Consider the following 19044-nt stretch of genomic DNA (forward strand, 5'->3'; position numbering starts at 1 on the left):
CGCAGCCGATGGCGGGTGATGGTTACTGTCGAGACAAAGTGGTGGTGATAATGGCAGACTCGTTCATTGGGAGTCCAGTGGTCTTCTTATTGCTTGACATCCAGTTGATAATTTATCTGACACGTTGACTAGTTAAATAGTTGATTTCTAGTAAAAGCTGTCTAACCTGTTTCCTGTGCATGACTCTTGGTCTGATGATGGATCCTTAGTATCCAGACCTATATTCAGGGGCGGATAATAAGGTTTGAGGGTTCAGGGAATGGGCATAGTATTGAAATAGGGAGTTTGTCACCGAAAAATTTAAAATGCACACTTTGCACAACCTAAACAGGCAATTCCCAGAAACCCAGCTCAGAAAGTTGTCACGTTTGAGGTATACCCCTTTAGAGAAAAGGCTCACCCCATTTTACATCAAGTGGCTTTTCCAGGCTGCTGTGATCCACATAACAGGAGTATCTGTCGCCATCTTTGGGGGTCACTTCAGCGCTGACCCTGATCTGATAGGTGCCATCAGGATTGGGGAGGACACGTGTTGTCTCATATGAGTGAACCTCGTCGTTCCCGATCATCCACTTCACATCCACAGGTCGGGGGTGAAATCCGTACACCTGGCAGTGAAGCATCATGGCGTCTCCTTTCTCCTGACCGGACACTTTCACCTGGGGCCGAACTGAGAGTAAAAGGCATAAAATATATAAGTAGCCCTCAGATAAACAAAGGGCATCAAAGAATTCCTCACAGCTACAATCATACAGTGTATAGACTCTTAATTGAACAGTATGAGGACTAGTTATGGGCATGGGGTCCATACAAACATTTAATGAGGATTTGTCACCTGCTCAAAAAAATTAAGTTAAATACCTGGTAAAGATCCCTGGGTGCCCTTGATTCTGTCACTTCTTTTTCCATTTTGCAATGTGTCGCTCCATTTCAAAAATAATCACATTTGTTGCTTTTGAAGAGCAGCATGTGAAATCCCTGCTAGTCGTTCAACTGGGTGTTTGTTCAGAGTCTTTCATGGGCGTTTGCAGTTTCAACCCTCCCTGCAAATCACAGTTCAGCAATGTCTGTGACTGCTAGATCAGAACAGCATCTCGGGGAAAGGGGTGAAAGCACATGCCCTAGAGAAGACTCAGAAGACATGCCCAGTTGAAGAGCAAGCAGAAACGTCACATGCTGTGCTCCAGACGAAACAAACGTGAATATCTCTGCAATAAAGTGACGCAGCGCAAAACGGAAAATACCTACAGGGTCAGGAGAGCTCAGAGGTTTTTTACAAGGTATTTGACTCAATTTTTTAAGCAAGTGACTGGTCTTGTTTAATAATAGATCTGATAAGCAATAGTTAGTATCTATTGACGACAGTTAAAATGACCGGAGCAATCAGGTCCATATACATTGTAGAGACCTGTACTCATTCGGCTGCGGTTGAGGTAGGCACGGAATGCGGTATTGTTGAAATGTCCCAGCAAGTTTATTAGGTCAGTGTCTTTAGCAACACACACTGGAGGTTCTCCACACCTCCAGCCACAGACACTGAATGAGAGATTCGGCCTCCATTTTACCTGCCAAACCATGCCCCTGGGGTTGGGATATGTGAGCGGTCATTCCCACCCATCTCATATGACCGCTCGTAAAACCTGGCCCTGGAATGGCCTAATAACTCTCTCAGCACTATATGTGCTGGAGCATGCTTCCGAGATCACATCACCGTAGCTAATAGCCAGGATGACCCATATCTCCCGTCAAGGATTCGTCTGGCGGCCATCTTACAACATACTTCATAATTATTGAGGTAACATTGACACAGACATGACATAAACTTAATTGAAAAAGAAAAAGCCCCAGATATTGCTGTGAATCCGCAGCAAAATGGGAAACAAATCCACGGCACAATCCATCTGGGATACATGCAGATTCATCCCACTCCATACATACACGCACACCTATACATTTACCATGAATGTTGACAAGGGGTTAAAGAACATTACACAGTGTGGGAGTGAAGTGGTAGAATCTCACCCACTTGGCCCGCACTATAATATACAGCAGATTTTCTGCGCGAACATTGTGCCAGTAAAACAAAGGCGAAGCACAGACAATGTACCCATCACACGTTCCGAGCTGCTGCCGCCAATCACCGCCCTCAGTGTTACACTCTCACAACATGTTTATCCCCTAATAAAACATGTTTATGGACCACCTGATATCTGTCTATAGTTCTGACATCAATATGGACAAGAAAATCTGCCATTTTTGCCCATGTTCTGGGCAGTGACGTCACCTCTCATCTCCAGGACTTCTCTTCCGTGCTCCAAGAATCTCTTCAGTAAGTCAATGCACTTATTCTCCAGATACACCTTGTATTTCTCCCCCATTCTAGCATCCGGTCTGTTCCATCTCTGTGCGATTATCTGAGCCTCGTTCATGATGGGCATAAATGATCCGCTCTCTACGTCCAAGTCCATGAATTTTTCTCCGTCGTATCTAAACTCCTCGTATCCTCCGGTGCTGCCGTCATCTCGCAGCTCGCAGCTGGTCATCACCTGCACGAAATGGGGGCCTGCCCACCATACAGGAACATGTTATACATGGGGTATGTATAGATTGCGAAATTATTTGTAACTCTGCAGTTTTTGAGCTCAACATTAGTGATGAGCGAATATACTCGTTACTTGAGATTTCCTGAGCACGCTCGGGGGTCCTCCGAGTATTTTTTAGTGCTTGGAGTTTTAGTTTTTCTTGCCGCACCTGAATGATTTACATCTGTTAGCCAGCATAAGTACATGTGGGGATTCCCTAGCAACCAGGCAACCCCCACATGTAATTGCTGGCTAACAGATGTAAATCATTCAGCTGCGGCAAGAAAAACTAAAACTCCGAGCACTAAAAAATACTCGGAGGACCCCCGAGCGTGCTCGGGAAATCTCAAGTAACGAGTATATTCGCTCATCACTATTCAACATATATAATCAGACCAGATGGTGAATGTGTGATCTCCTCCTTAGTCACTGTATGTTAAGGGTGTACTTAATTGCTATCAATGTCTTTTGTGCAGGGTTCAATCTCTGATCTTTCAAGAGATGTCTTTATATATTTCATTAATTCTCCATTTTTATCTAACTTGTCAGAGCTGAGATTCAAACTCAGGGCCTGTGTTATGGAAGGCAGAAACTCTAACAGTGAGCCACAGTCTGCACTTTTGTGAATGTGAGAATTTTCTCTGCCTAAAAACCTTAAGCTTTCTTTTTCTTCAGCCATATTATACTGGTATACACAGAGATATCTTTATATGTGCATACATAATAAGTTAAAAGAAATCTGAAAAGTCAGAGATTTTTTACCATAAAGTTACTAAAATAGCAGCTAAAGTAAGTACATATTTGCTGCCCTCAAAATCCTAACTCATACAATACACTCAACTAATTATTTATGGCACTGGGTAAATGAAAAGATAAAATTTTTAACTCATAAAAAAGTAAAGATATAAAATATGAATGTAACTTATACATATGTGATGCCAAAATGGCTCCTAATGAAACTACAGCTCATTTTCCAAAAAAGCAAAACCTCATACAGTCAGGGTTTTTTCTTTTTCTTTTTTTTTTTTTTAGTTTGACTATTATGGCCATGAATAATAAAAGATTAAAATAAAATTCTTCTGACCATCTGAACAAAAAAACTAAATTTTCATGAGAATTAAATTACAAATTGAGTGTCATATTGTTGCCTCCCTCTGTTTTAGATTCTGGTCACACATAGGGGGTCTTAATTGTTTGGGTTTTTTTTGGTAGAAAACATATTTTTGACATTTACATGTGTGAGTGTATGTAGGCGGGAGGGAATGACGTGTGGGGCGCAGACACATATTGCACTTAAAGACACAAAAGAGCACAGTGAGGTCAAAAATACTCTGTTGTAAAAAAAAATCACAGTAATAAGCAAGTGCTCGTCAAAAGATGGAAAAAAAAACCAGGGTATTTAGTTGACTTGATACGTTTTTTTGCAAAACAATGTATACTAAGCTGCTCCACTAATCGTCAAGGTATACCCATATAGAGCAGTCCTACCTAATGTATATAATCCCTATCTGATGTATTTAAAAACCTGATCATCTGTATATTGCCTGTGTGAACAGGGTTCAGAGAAGGAATATCCATGTGGACGTGCAGGATGGAACAGCTTCAATGCAAATGACCCACAGAGGAGTGGTGGACTCCCCAGTCTTGTAGAAACAAGAGAACAATTATAGAACCAGAAACACATGGGCTACTTGCACATTGAACAAGTCTGTAGGAACCAGTTCACACCACCAAAAAACTTGAAGACACAAAAGAGCACAGTGAGGTCAAAAATACTCTGCTGTAAAAAAAAAAAATCACAGTAATAAGCAAGTGCTAGTCAGAAGATGGAAAAAAAAATTGGTGGAGCAGCTTAGTATAAATTTTTTTGCAAAAAAAGTATCAACTAAATACCCTGTTGTGTGCTATTTTGTGTCTTCAAGTTTTTTGGTGGTGTGAACAGGTTCCTACAGACTTGTTCAATGTGCAAGTAGCCCATGTGTTTATGGTTCCACATATTGCACTTAACCCTTGGCAGTCAGTGTCTGCTGGACCCCACACAACACACAGAATATTTTTTTGAATAAACATGTCATTATTTGCACTTGGCGTGTAGGACGTTGTGTTCTCACCGCCCGTGTTGTTGAATCTCTTGTTCCATAGCAGTAATTCACGTTTGAACACGGCCTCGTTTTCTCGATCAATCCTGGATTCCCTCTCCCAGTGCTCCGCACTCTCCTTCCCCTGCATCCATGAAGCCACAGGTCCGGTTCTGCCGGTGTCGCTGCTGTAGAGCTCAACGTGCTGGTCATCCAGATATCCAACAATTGAGAAATCGGGTATCCCCTGTCCTGGAGCCGAGACCCCCGTGTAGTAATAGCGCAGAGAGTGAGTATCTGAGAGAGACATACAGACACACAGTTATAACATCGCGAGTTGCATGGAGCTGCCAAGATATTGGGAATAAAGCGATGCTGGAACCTGATCGTGTCTCGTTTTCAGGATTTTCTGGTTTTCATGAACTGACATTACAGCGCTGGGGCCGAGCAGGCTGGATTGTCCAAGATTTGACTCCCAAAACCAGTAAAATAGCAACCATCCACCATTTTATGTTTGCAAGATCAATTTGTACAAAACTACACAGATAAAATGTGACAGCGATACAAAACAATGTAACCTAATATTATAACACTAGATGGAGGCGCGATGCTATCGCATAGGGAGGGCAGTAATGTCACGATGGGGGCAGGCTTTGCAGTGTTGAGCTCTCTCCCCCCCTATGTGCTCACCCACCTATCCACGCTCTCTTTCCCCATGGGCTGACTTCTCCCGTCTCTTCTTTGACCTGTCTACCCCATGTGCTATCCCCCCATCTCTCTCCTTCCTGTGCTGTGCTCTCCCCTCAAAGACAATACTGACATTACAGCAGGAGATCGCCGGAGATACATTTTGTGAGGTAAAATATTTTTTAAAAACAGTCAGTGAAATATTTTACCTCACAAAATGAATCCACTGTGATCCCCTGCTGTATTGTCAGTATTGTCTTTTGCTTCCTCCCCTGCCCAGAAGATGTGTTATGCTCCGTACACGGTCAGACACAGACATTTTTTAAAATTAACTTTCGTTCGTGGGAAAACCCCTTTAATGTGACCGGCTTCCTCTGCCTGTAGACACATCGCGCATTTGCCGCCGGGATCAGCCAAATGATTCACTGCACCTGCACGTAATTCGCGCAGGTGCAGTAAATCAGACCTCCGCCATCTTTGTGCAGATAGGTAGCAGCGGTCACATTAAAACTACGCATGCGCTCCTTCTGTGCAAAGATGGCGGCAGTCAGGGAATCATTCAGCTGATCCCGGCGGCGGCGTGTTAACGACGGTGTTCCGCTGGTGGTACCACGCAAGAGGCTGCGTGAATGTGTGAGTATGAGTGAGAGTGTGAATGTGAGTGTGTGTGTGAGTGTGTGCAGAGGCGTATCTAGGGTTTCTGGCACCCAGGGCAAGAATACATTTTGGCGCCTCCCCCAGGACATATGCGATTTGCACACTTAGGCCGGGATCACACATGCAAGAAACATGTCTGAGTCTCGCATGTGAAATCCAAGCTCTGGTGTCGGCACTCCAGAGTGGAGAGTGCGGCCGCATAGGAACACATGGAGCCGCACGCTCCGCTCCCAAGTGCCGGCGCCAGAGCTTGGATTTCACATGCGAGACACGGACGTGTTTCTCTCATGTGTGACTCCGGCCTTAGTCATGTACCCACGAGCCGCTCTCCCTAATCCTCTCAATGATCAGTGAAAAACTGAGAGAAGCAGAAGAAAAGCTCGTTGTCACAGGACCATAAGTATGAAAATCGTATATTAGTGAAGTGTCCATGTGACGACTACTGGAACCTGCAGAGCTGAATCCTGACTTCTGAATTCTCACAACTAATGCACTGCACACTTTTAGGATTCTCTCTTGCCGGTGGACGGTCATGTCAGCACAAGCATGTGATTTGTGTACTTCTGACCACATTCCGGCTAGACTCTCTCAGTTCATTTTCATTGACTGAGGTCACACATATCTAGTCAGCATGTGACCGCATTAATTTAAATTGCCAGCACTGGAGAATCCTGACAGCGTGCAGGGCACACTGTGAGAAGTCAGGCCGGCGTCACACTAGCGAGTTTTACGGACGTATGAGCGCATTAAATACGTCCGTAAAACACGCATTACACACGGCCCAATTATTCTCTATGCCCCAGCTCCTATCTGCCGTATTTAACTGATCCGTATTATACGGCTTTCTACGGCCGTAGAAAATCGCAGCATGCTGCGTTTGTCACCGTATTGCGCAAAAAAAATTGCCAATGCAATTCTATGGGGGCCTGAAAAATACGGATTACACACAGACCAGCAGTGTGATTTGCGAGAAATACGCAGCGGTGTTAGCGAGAAAAGCCGGCAATTCAGTGCGGTGTACAGTAAAATCACACTGACAGCTTACAGTAGAATAGGTAGAATAAATGTGGACACATAGAATAGGTATATATATATATATATGTCAGTGAGACACATATATGTATATATATTAATATTTCATACAGCGCTAGATAGCTTTAAAGCAAGTAATTCAATTACCGGCTTTTGCTATCTCCTTCCTAAACCCGACATGATATGAGACATGGTTTACATACAGTAAACCATCTCATATCACCATTTTTTTGTGCGCACAGAGCAGTGGCAGCAACAGCTGCGGTGTGCGGCTCTCTGCGGTGGAGGGGCTCTGCTGTGGGTTAGTTATGCCGCTGACACTTGAGATTCGACGCACAGCACTTTCTCTGAGCCGGCTGTCAATTTGACAGCCGGCTCAGAGAATGGGACTATCTCAGTGTGGGGGCGGCAGAATGCCGCTGATGAGGAGCCTCCCCCTGTTGCCCCCCTGGATACACCACTGAGTGTGTGTGTGGTGCGTACGGCGTATAGAGTGTGTGTGTGTGTGTGGTGCGACGGGGTTCCGCTGGTGTTACCACACAATAGGTTGGTACCAGCAGTTTCCATATTGAGACACCCATCACTTCGGTGTCCCAATATGGCGGTCGGTGAACTTCCTCCGCTTGGAATTCTGGGATACGGTGACATCTGGACAGAACAGGAAATGAAAACATTACAAGGCAATTATATAAATAGATAGCAATATAATGTTAAATAGTCAAGGGCATAACAATTGTGGTTGCAGAGGGTGCGACTGTGACCAGGCCCGTGTGGAAAGTCTGCTGAGGCCAGAGCCAATTTCACCTGGATGTGTATCTACGAACACATATTCAGCTGAAATGTATCACGGCATAGAGTTCTGCTCCATACACTGCAATACATGTATGGTCAATATATGTTGACGCCCAATCAGGGGCCGGTAGCAGACGTCAGCTTGGCGATGACGGGCGATACATGGCAATAAGTTGCCCATGCCGTCACACCAGGTACGGACTGAGGCTGAAATTCAGTCCTGGCATTTGAAATCACACAGGCCCATGTTGACCCCGTCCCCATGGACCAGATGGGATACATTACTAATATTACCCTGGATGGAGGAAAGGAAGATTTACTACAAGACCAATATTTCTAATGATACCGGTGGCCTGCTGGGATAAGTGACGGAGTCAGCGACTTTGTGCTCCATTACAACTCTTAACAGTATGGGTGTCTTGAGGGCACCGATTCTGTTCACAACGTAGTAGACAAGGCGGCCCAAGACCAGACAGGTCCTTCTGGCATTTGCCAGAATTACCAGATGGCCAGTCCGGCCCTGCGTCACACCAAAGTCAGCTGAAATAGAGGAGGACTTTCGCAAGTTGTGGGCACTGGGAAGGTAAGAATAATTGTTTGTTTATCTTTAAAATGTGCTAGAGAAGAACAGAAGGGGACCAGGATGGCAAGGAAGGGCATTATGCCAGGAAGGGGCCTAGGATGGGGAACATTTTTACACAATGGGACCTAGGATGGGTGACATTATTACTGGAAGGGTCCAGGATGGGGGTCATTGTTATAGGAAGGTGTGCAGGATGGGGGCATTATTAAACAATGGGTCCAGGATGGGGGACATTATTACAGATATGAGCCAGAATGGGGGAAATTATTACAGGAAAGAGCCAGGATGGGGTACATTATTACAGGAAAACCAAAACCAACTTCTCCACTATTACAGAAGATCAACTCTCCACTCTACTCTCAAGATCGCATCTCACCACCTGTGCACTTGACCCACTCCCATCCCACCTCATCCCAAACCTCACCACAATCTTCATCCCAACCCTAACCCATCTCTTCAACCTATCACTAACAACTGGTGTTTTCCCCTCAAGCTTTAAACATGCCTCCATCACACCTATCCTCAAAAAGCCCTCTCTTGACCCATCATCTGTATCTAGCTATCACCCTATATCACTTCTCCCCTATGCCTCCAAACTACTGGAACAACACATTTACCTTGAACTGTCCTCCCATCTCTCTTCTTGCTCCCTCTTTGACCGCCTACAATCTGGCTTCCAGTCACACCATTCCACCGAAACTGCCCTAACTAAAGTCACCAATGACCTCTTAACCGCCAAGAGCAAGCGACACTACTCTGTCCTCCTCCTCCTCGACCTGTCGGCTGCCTTTGACACAGTGGACTATTCCCTATTATTACAGACCCTCTCATCTCTTGGCATCGCAGACTTGGCCCTATCCTGGATCTCATCATACCTAACAGACCGGACATTCAGCGTCTCCCACTCACACACCACCTCCTCACCTCGCCCTCTATCTGTCGGAGTCCCACAAGGTTCAGTCCTTGGGCCCCTGCTCTTCTCCATTTACACCTTTGGCCTGGGACAGCTCATAGAATCTCATGGCTTTCAGTATCACCTCTATGCTGACGACACACAGATCTACATCTCTGGACCAGATATCACCTTCCTACTAACCAGAATCCATCAATGTCTGTCCGCTATTTCATCCTTCTTCTCCGCTAGATTTCTGAAACTTAACATGGACAAAACAGAATTCATCATCTTTCCCCCATCTCACGCGACCCCCCCAACGAACCTATCAAGATCATATTGACCTTGAGAAAGACGCTTGGAGCGTCGATACGCGTGGGTCTTGGCACCCACACAGCTTTTTCTGACCTGATATACCTGCCGGTTTATGACTGTTCTTAAGAGGTGTTCACACTAAGTCGGGTAAGGGACCTTTTGCAATCTAGCAGGAAGGGCATATTAGTGGTAAGGATTGGGGATTAGTGCCTCCACACCATATCCTCTAGCGAGTATTGTAACCAGTGACACATTTTGTGTTTACCCGTCTGTTTGGTATTTTGAAGTGTGTATTTAGACAGTGTGCACTATTAGGTATTTTGAAGGCTATTGGGATCAGATTGTATTTATGTCTAATGCTAATTATTTATTGTATTTGTATTTGCTGTGTAGGGTGCCTATGTGTGTCAGCATTTATCTGCTATTATAGTGGACCCATTATTCTCAACTTTGTTTTTAGATGTTTTTAATGTTCTTGTGTATGTTGTTCCTCCAATAAAGATTTTTTCTGATATTTCTAGTGATTTGTGGTGATCCCTATTTTTATGCATACACTTGTTTTTGTTTGATGGTCCCCCCAACGAACCTATCCATTACACTAAATGGCTGCCCACTCTCCCCAGTCCCACAAGCTCGGTGCCTCGGGGTAATCCTTGATACTGATCTCTCCTTCAAACCACGTATCCAAGCCCTTTCCACTTCCTGCCTACTTCAACTCAAAAATATTTCACGAATCCGTTCATTCCTCAACCATGAATCTGCAAAAACCTTAGTCCATGCCCTCATCATCTCTCGCCTTGACTACTGCAACCTCCTGCTCTGTGGCCTCCCCTCTAACACTCTCGCACCCCTCCAATCTATTCTAAACTCTGCTGCCCGACTAATCCACCTGTCCCCCCGCTATTCCCTGGCCTCTCCCCTCTGTCAATCCCTTCACTGGCTCCCCATTGCCCAGAGACTCCAGTACAAAACCCTAACCATGACGTACAAAGCCATCCACAACCTGTCTCCTCCATACATCTGTGTCCTCGTCTCCCGGTACTTACCTACCCGCAACCTCCGATCCTCACAAGATCTCCTACTCTACTCCCCTCTTATCTCCTCTTCCCACAATCGTATACAAGATTTCTCTCGTGTATCACTCCTACTCTGGAACCCTCTACCACAACACATCAGACTCTCGCCTTCCATCGAAACCTTCAAAAAGAACCTGAAGACCCACCTCTTCCGACAAGCCTACAACCTGCAGTAACCACCGATCGACCAAACCGCTGCATGACCATCTCTACCCTCACCTACTGTATCCTCACCCATCCCTTGTAGATTGTGAGCCTTCGCGGGCAGGGTCCTCATTCCTCCTGTACCAGTTATAACTTGTATTGTTTAAGATTATTGTACTTGTTTTTATTATGTATACCCCTCCTTACATGTAAAGCGCCATGGAATAAATGGCGCTATAACAATAAATAATAATAATAACAGGAAGGAGCCAGGATGGGGGGAAATTATTACATGATGGGGAACATTATACCAGGAGGGCAAAGGGGCCCAGTATGGGGAACAGTATTACAGGAAAGAGTCAGAGTGGGGGACATTATTACAGGATCCAGCCATAGCTGGGAACATTATTACATGGGGGGACGAACATGCATGTCTTTATAGGATCTAGAATGCTAAAAGGGCCCATACATCTGATCAACATGCAGGGAGTGCCCTGGTGCCCAGGTCCATATTTTGCATCGTGACCCATTAGGGTATGTGCCCACGGTCAGTAAACAATGTTTGTTGAACGCTGCGTACATCTGCAGCGTCCAACGTGAAGTGGCCGGAAGTTACACCATAGTGGATGGGATTTCAAGAAATCACACGCCCACTATGCGTGCACCAATGCCCGCTGCTCACCTGTGGAGACGGACATGTGGCACATCTTTCTAGACCGCAGCATGCTTATTTATCTTGCGGAGACGTGAGCCGTGAGCCTAATACTGACAGTGGGGACGTGCCCTAAGACTCTACTTACGCCACTGATAATAATGTAAGAGCCAGCTCGGTACATACTCACCAGAGTACACCCCGGACACTGCCAGGAGGATCAGGGTGAGGACGAGCATCTTCTGCATCTTGTGTCTGATGTAACGGAGCAACCAGGAAGAAGAAAGCACAATACCCATAACACTGCACACAAATGGAAGGGAGGGATGTGGCGGAGCAGCTCAGACTCACACCAATAGGAGCGAATGTAGCAGAGTGAAAGTGAAAACAGGAGATGATGCAGAAAAACTCGTACTGACCGGACAATCATGTTTGGTCACTTTTACTGCACAATGAACGCCGTAAAATAAACCCTCCTGAAATGTAACAATTGCATTTTTTTCACCACATCATGAACTTTCTTTCCCACTACTGTAGTGAAACAAAACATTTCTCCAGTTATAATAAGCCATTAACCCATCGCACATTGCTGTCCACTAGTAGAAACTAAAAAATACAGTGTAAAAAAGGTTTTAAAAATATTAAAATAATTAATCTCTTTAGGGGTTTCAAAAAAGTTCAGAACTTATTTAAAGCCGCAATCAGTAAAAAAAAACTAATTTAAATCTTGATATTTTGAGACTCATGCTGACCTGGAGAATCATGTTGTCAGGTCGTTTTTATTATGCAATGTATGTTGTAAAAACAACCGCGCCTTAAACCCGCCAAAATGGCGCAATTGCATTTTTTTTTACCTTTCTACTTCTCTTGGATTTTTTTTTTCTGTTTTCCAGTACATAATATAATAACGTTCCACAAATATCAAGACGCTGTATGATTCGGAGATGGCAGACGCGGCACCACCCTTGTATCTACAGCGCCATAAAATCGTAATATTTCCGCTTAGGAAGGCGCACGGGAAGCTTTGCCACATTTTGACTTGCTGACTTCCCTCAATGCTTATTGTATCCTGTCCGGATCAGGTTTGTAGTTTTTCTATGGACTATTATTGACTTTACAGTATGAAGTGTTTTATACTCGCACGTCTTCTAAGACTTTTATTCCAGTCTGTGTTTGACCCGATAGCGCCATATAACTGCTGTGCGGCTTTTATTCTTCCGTCCGCCGACCTTTCTTACACTTTTGGTTCCGTTTTGAACATTTAAACACAATACTGTTACACTGATTTGTCATTATCTCGGCACCTGATGAAACGTGTGACACTTTTGGGACATTTGATAATTTAATGCTATTGTGTCACTGCCATTTTATATTCAGTGATGGATTTTTTATCCATTTTTGTTCTCTGCTGGGTTAAAAATGCCAAACGTTGTCGTCCAGGCCTTCTGTGCACAAAAATCCTACATGCTTTCAAGAGGTTTGCCTCCAGTACAACTGAACGAGGTAAGCGGTTAAGATATTGCTCTCTGTTGTCAGCCAACTAACCCATGAGGAGCTCTGATCCTTCTTTTCCTCCATGATAGCGCTCGTAAATCTTCAGCAAAGACTTTTCAGAATCGGTTCCTCTGCTCACCTGTCATGTGACCTGAGAATGTCAGGAGACCACAAGGTCCTTCATCCTCTCCCCAAACTGGATGGTGGAGCAGAGAGCGGAGGGCTCCATCATTGTATTCAACTGGATCTGAGTCAAAATAGAGCAGTTGAGAGGCAAGTGGAAAATAAGCACCAGCATCAGGTTCTGGGGGGTAATTCCGGCTGGGCTGGATGTTTACTGGCCAGGTGACAGCCCTATCTGAAGAGTGCATGTCCGGCTAGCTCAAAACAGTAAACACTATTTTGTCATGAATTTTTATAAAAAAATATTTACCCCCCCATGAGGAAATGTTGGTCAGCCCATACACTTAGTATATGGGCAGTACGAGTCTAGGAGACACGCTCCTTGGTAATAGGACAGTTTTGTTTATGAGGCCCTCCTCCATGTTTCTTCCAAGGGGGGGATTGGGGTGTGTGCAAATTTGGGTCAAGGCGGCCCTTGCATTGAATGCATAAGGAACCTGTATGGCAGGACCAACTGACGACTGAACTGGGTTTTCCTGTGGCCAGCCAGTATCTGGGTTCAAAAGCTTATTGGGGTGCATATGACTTGATAGCAGGGCAGGCTTTGCTTTCAATGCAAGATTTTTTCAGGAGGCCCTCCTGTACCTCTCAAGAAAGGGGTATTGGGGTGCGTTGTAATTCTTGGCAGCCCAGCAACTCACTGCATAGGCAATAACTGCATAGGAGACCCACTGTTTAATATTTGCCCTTTAAGAATATTAATGCCACCTGATACCCCCACTAAAAATAGGCTTTGTAACTTTAAGAGTCCCTCCTTCATCAATGAAGCAAGATATGTCTCCTTATGTGTCACACACTACATGGCCAGCTAGGGGTTGTTAAAAGTTACAATGACATTTCCAAGTGAATGCATTTGTATTGGTTGAAAGCAATGTTAAAGTTGAAATATGCATCAAAAACGCTGCGTGTGAACATAGCCCAAGTGGTGGAGGAACATTTTGGTCTGGGGTTAATTATTTTGCCTTATATACAAGTCACTACCCTGAAAAGGATGTACCTTAATGTGACGCCCAGGAGACCGGGATACCCAGCACCGGACCAATGGGGTCTGTCTCTTGAGGGGGATGTCACGGGTGGCTTGACCCGGTGCTGTGGCCTCAGGCAAGGCACAGTGTAAGGGGTATCGTGAGGGAACAGGCACTTACTTGATCAGCAGCAGGTTCTCTCAGTGGTGGTGATCCCAATCCTGGATAGTTGGCTATTGTCCAAATGAAAGACTGAGGCACTGAAACGTTTAACCAGTTTACTTCAACATAAAGGGATTTACAACCAGTCCTGTCACCGGAGTCTGTATGGGAACTCTGAGTTACTTTGACCCTGCCGGGGTCTTCGCCTCTTATTGTACGCAATTTCTGTGTGGCCCTGCTGCTGTATGTGAACTGGCTGCCGGCCCAATCTGTCCCCTCCGGGTCCTGGTTCGACGGGCAACCCGAGTCCTTTTATCGGCTTACCCCCTCCGGGAGTACCGCTGAACTCTGTGTCTGTTGCTGCGTCCGGCCCTAGTGAAGCTGATATCACCTCACGTTTTTCCGGTTGCTGTATTATATATAATGAATACAGCCACGCATCCGGTATCCGTCTTTGCGCCTGTTCTGGGTAGTGATTAATGCTACCCGGTTCTCACAATGTCCTTTTTCTATGTCCCTCTTCTCCTCAGGCCGGTGATTTAGGCCTGGAAACAGTCACAGGGCTGTTAGAAATTCAGCTGTATGACCTCTCACTTTCAGCTCCTTAGCCCAACTGCCATTTCTTCTCTCAGACCAGAATGGATCAAGGGAAGTCTCTGGAGCTCCCCCTTCTGGCCGGAGGTGGTAGTGCAGTTTTGCTATCTTAGTATTTGTATTTATTGTCAGTAACTATTTTTGTGGCAAATACCCCTAGGGGTGCCACATTCCCCCTTAGTTAAGAACAGTACTCCGGGACTGTGGGACGATAACATTTTGAAATAACAATTAATATGTACAGAGTCTTAAAAATGAAAAGTTACAAAAATCACTCAAGGAAACAAAAATAGAGTTCTGTAAAAAGTCACTTCAAATAGCGTCCATTAATACAGTCCTATCCTTGAAGGTACTAGGAAAGGGACTGCACTTTGTGTCCAGGAATTTAGTTCCATTTTTCCAACGAAGTTGTCAATATAAAGTCTAAAGAAAGTTCAAAAAGAGCAAAAAGCAAAGTTCAAAAAGCAGTCTTTCCGGAGCTTTGATTTAGTGCCTCCGGGCTGATAACAAGTTCAAGAATATGCAAGAAGTTCATACAGACAAGTCTCTGCAGGTACTGGGCTTAAACGTTGCAGAATGATAACAATGACTATAGTTTTATAATTGGTAATCTGCATACCTGGCCGGTAATTGACCCTGGGTACTACGCTGTGATCTACGTAATAGCGGTATCTCTCCATGTGGTGTACTACTGTCTACTGCGGATGTAGTATCTGCCCGCTCTGCTAAAGATAATTCCATGACTATGGAGTTGGCAAGTCCACCGTGAATGGGATTACTCTGATCAGGAATCTGTTCTTCCTGGCCTGGAACCTCCTGTAGTACGGGGTCAGCCTCTTCCTGTCTTGGGACTTCTGGTATTGGGTTCGGTTTTGGGTAAAAGGCCACCATGGGAACCACTACTGCACCATGGTATGTTAGTAGGGTTTTGGGAAAGTCTCCTATACAGGTGTGATACATTTCCTCTTCTTTTTCCTTTACTGGTTGAACCTGTATGGGTTGAATAACTTCTGGTTCTGGCTGGACAACGTCTGGCTCTTTCAATGCTTCCGGACATAATTTAAGATTGTCTCTTGACACTAGTACAGATGTTAAGCCTCCATTTTTGCTAATGAGACACATTTTAGGATTATCCATTCTTGTTGGTAAAACTGTGTAGGGTACGGCTTCCCACTGATTGTCTAGTTTGTTGGTTCGACGGTTTCTCTTGAGCACTTGGTCACCCGGTCTTAATGGGGTCGCTAGAGCATTCTGGTTGAAAGTTCGCTCTTGTCTTTCTCTAGTTTGCTGAAGGCTTCTTTCCACACTCTCTTGCACTTGGCGATACTGCTTTTGCCGTGTGATATCCCAATTGGAGTCTTGAACTTCTGCGTCTGGTTTCAGAATTCCCATTTCTAGATCGATTGGTAATTGGCCGGGTCTTGCACGCATAAGGTAAGCTGGGGTGCAGTTGGTGGAGCTCACCGGGACATGATTATACAGATCCACCAAGTCAGGCAATTTCTCTGGCCATTGATTCCTTTCTGTCTCAGGTAAAGTCTTTAGTAGGTCTATTACAATATGGTTCATCTTCTCGCATAAGCCGTTTGTTTGTGGATGATAGGCCGTCGTCCGGATCTTTTTGCAACCATACATATTACAGAATTCTCTGAAGATCTCTGATTCAAAGGCTGTACCTTGGTCGGTGAGAACCTGTTCCGGATATCCATGGGGTCTACAAAAGTACGTTTGGAACGTTTTGGCTGCTGTTTTTGCTGTCAGATCTTTTACGGGTACTACTACCAAGAAGCGTGAATAATGGTCCACGATGGTCAAGGCATAGACATAGCCAGACCGGCTTGGTATTAACTTCACGTGGTCTATGGCTACAAGTTCAAGTGGTTGTTTGGTGATTATGGGCTGCAGTGGTGCTCTTTGGTTCTTTTGATCGTTTCTTCTGAGGTTGCACGGGCCACAATTTCTGCACCACTGTTCGATTGATTTTCTCATCCCGACCCAATAAAATCTTTCTCTTAGAAGTACTTCTAACTTTTTCCAACCGAAGTGACCAGCACCATTATGGTAAGCTTTGAGGACCATCTTGACATCTTGTTTAGGCACGATAATCTGCCAAACCAATTCATGTGTTTTCGGATTGGTGTACCCTCTACAGAGCTTCCCTTGATACAGGAACATTTTGCCTCTCTCTTTCCAGAGTTGATGCGTCTCTTCTGGGGCATCCTCATCGGGATATGCACTTTGCTCAGTTAACAGTTCCTTCACCAACTTCACAGCCGGTTTGCTGTCTTGGGTGTCAGCCCATCTATGGTGTGCTAACGGATTAAAATTCACCTCTTGTTGTTTCTGATAGGTACTTGACTGATGATGTTTTGCCTTGGGATGATGGAAGGCTGGTAGTTCAATTTCTTCAAGCTCCCCCGTTTCTTCTTCTACATCGTTCAAGTTGGCATCCGGGATAGGGCATCGGCATTTCCATTCTTGCGACCTGCTCGATACTTGATCTTGAAGTTGTAATTAGATAACCGGGCTATCCATCGCTGTTTTAACGCACCTAATTTGGCTGTGTCCAGGTGGGTCAACGGATTGTTGTCAGTATAGACAATAAATTCTGCAGCGGCCAGATAGTGTTTGAAACGTTCAGTCACAGCCCAAACTACTGCCAGTAGTTCCAATTTGAAGGAGCTATAATTTTCTGGATTTCTTTCAGTAGGCCGGAGCTTTCTACTTGCAAAGGCGATGACTTTCTCCCGACCTCCTTGCTTTTGTGACAGCACCGCTCCTAGTCCCACATTACTGGCATCGGTGTAGAGGATGAAAGGCTGATGGTAATCTGGGTATGCCAGAACCTCCTCTCAGGTTAGTGCCTTCTTTAGTTGTTCAAAGGAGTCTTCCCTTTCGTCGTTCCACTGGAAAGGAGGGTTTCGGTTTGAAGGTTTCTTCGTCTGCCCTACCAAGGCGTCTTGCAAGGGTGCTGCCAACTTGGTAAATCCTTTTATAAATCTGCGATAGTAACCCACCAATCCCAGGAATTGCCTCACTTCTTTTGCGCTGGTAGGTCTCGGCCAATCCCTTATGGCGGTTATTTTCTCTGGATCCGGTGCTACTCCCTCCGAACTCACGATGTGTCCCAGGTACTGTACCTTTGGCTTAAGAAGGTGACATTTGGATGGCTTGATTTTCATGCCATACCTGGATAAGGCTTCGAACACTTCTGCCAGGTCTTTTAAGTGTTGTTCGTAAGTCTTTGAGTAGACGATCACATCATCTAGGTACAGGAGGACGGTCTCGAAGTTCTTGTGTCCGAGGCAGCATTCCATCAGCCGCTGGAAGGTACCGGATGCATTGCAGAGTCCGAGCGGCATGCGATTAAATTCACTTAGACCCATTGGTGTGGTGAATGCCGTCTTTTCCTTATCTCTCTCAGCCACAGGGACTTGCCAATACCCGCTTGTTAAGTCTAAGGTGGAAAAATAATTAGCAGATTTCAAAGCAGTCAAGGACTCTTCTATCCTAGGCAAGGGGTAGGCGTCTTTATGGGTGATGTTATTAATCTGCCGGTAGTCTACGCACATTCTCATGGTTCCGTCTTTTTTTTTGACAATCACCAGAGGGGCCGCCCAGGGGCTACAGCTGTCTCTTATTACCCCGGCCTGTTTCATCTCCCTCAGCATATCTTTTGCACATTGATAGTGAGCGGGCGGTATGGGTCTATATCTTTCTTTTATTGGGGGATGGTCACCGGTGGGGATTGTGTGTTCTACCCCTTCTATCCGTCCGAAGTCCAATGGGTGTTTACTGAAGACTTGTTCATATTCCATCACTAGCCTATAAACCCCTTGTTTTTGATGGGTAGGTGTTGAATTTATGCCCACGTGTAGCTGTTGGCACCAATCCTCCAATTCTCCATCTGAGCCGTTGCCTTCCACCTGACAGGTTGGTTCTAAGGGCTCAATGGTTGTGATGGCATTGTTGTCAACAGTATATAGCTTTGCCACTGTAGCATACCTTGGCAAAGTGACCTCTTCCTCTCCACAGTTCAAAAGTCGTACCGGCACCCGTCCTCGGTGTACCTCAACTACCCCTCGTGCTGTGAGTATAGTGGGCCAGCTGTCGGTGTACACTGGTTCTATTAAGGCTTGATAATCTCGTCCCTTAG

At 45.1% G+C, this 19044-nt stretch overlaps 1 protein-coding gene across 2 annotated transcripts in view; it reads right to left on the bottom strand.

Moving 5' to 3' along the window:
- LOC138661490 (class I histocompatibility antigen, F10 alpha chain-like) overlaps positions 1-11799 on the bottom strand; it is a 103968-nt gene extending 92169 nt beyond the window's left edge. Inside the window, exons 1-4 of one of the 2 annotated variants that reach the window (XM_069746203.1) lie at positions 11681-11799; positions 4694-4957; positions 2285-2563; positions 401-670 (exon numbers count right to left, since the gene is read on the bottom strand). In XM_069746203.1, coding sequence (XP_069602304.1) covers positions 401-670; positions 2285-2563; positions 4694-4957; positions 11681-11789 — 922 coding nt within the window. In that variant the 5' untranslated portion in view covers positions 11790-11799. The remainder of the gene's footprint in view (positions 1-400; positions 671-2284; positions 2564-4693; positions 4958-11680) is intronic. The other variant, XM_069746204.1, reaches the window with a different exon arrangement.
- Between the last annotated feature and the right edge of the window lie 7245 nt (positions 11800-19044).

The sequence above is a fragment of the Ranitomeya imitator genome, chromosome 2 (genome assembly GCF_032444005.1).
Source record: "Ranitomeya imitator isolate aRanImi1 chromosome 2, aRanImi1.pri, whole genome shotgun sequence".
In the NCBI taxonomy this organism is placed as follows: Eukaryota; Metazoa; Chordata; class Amphibia; order Anura; family Dendrobatidae; genus Ranitomeya; species Ranitomeya imitator.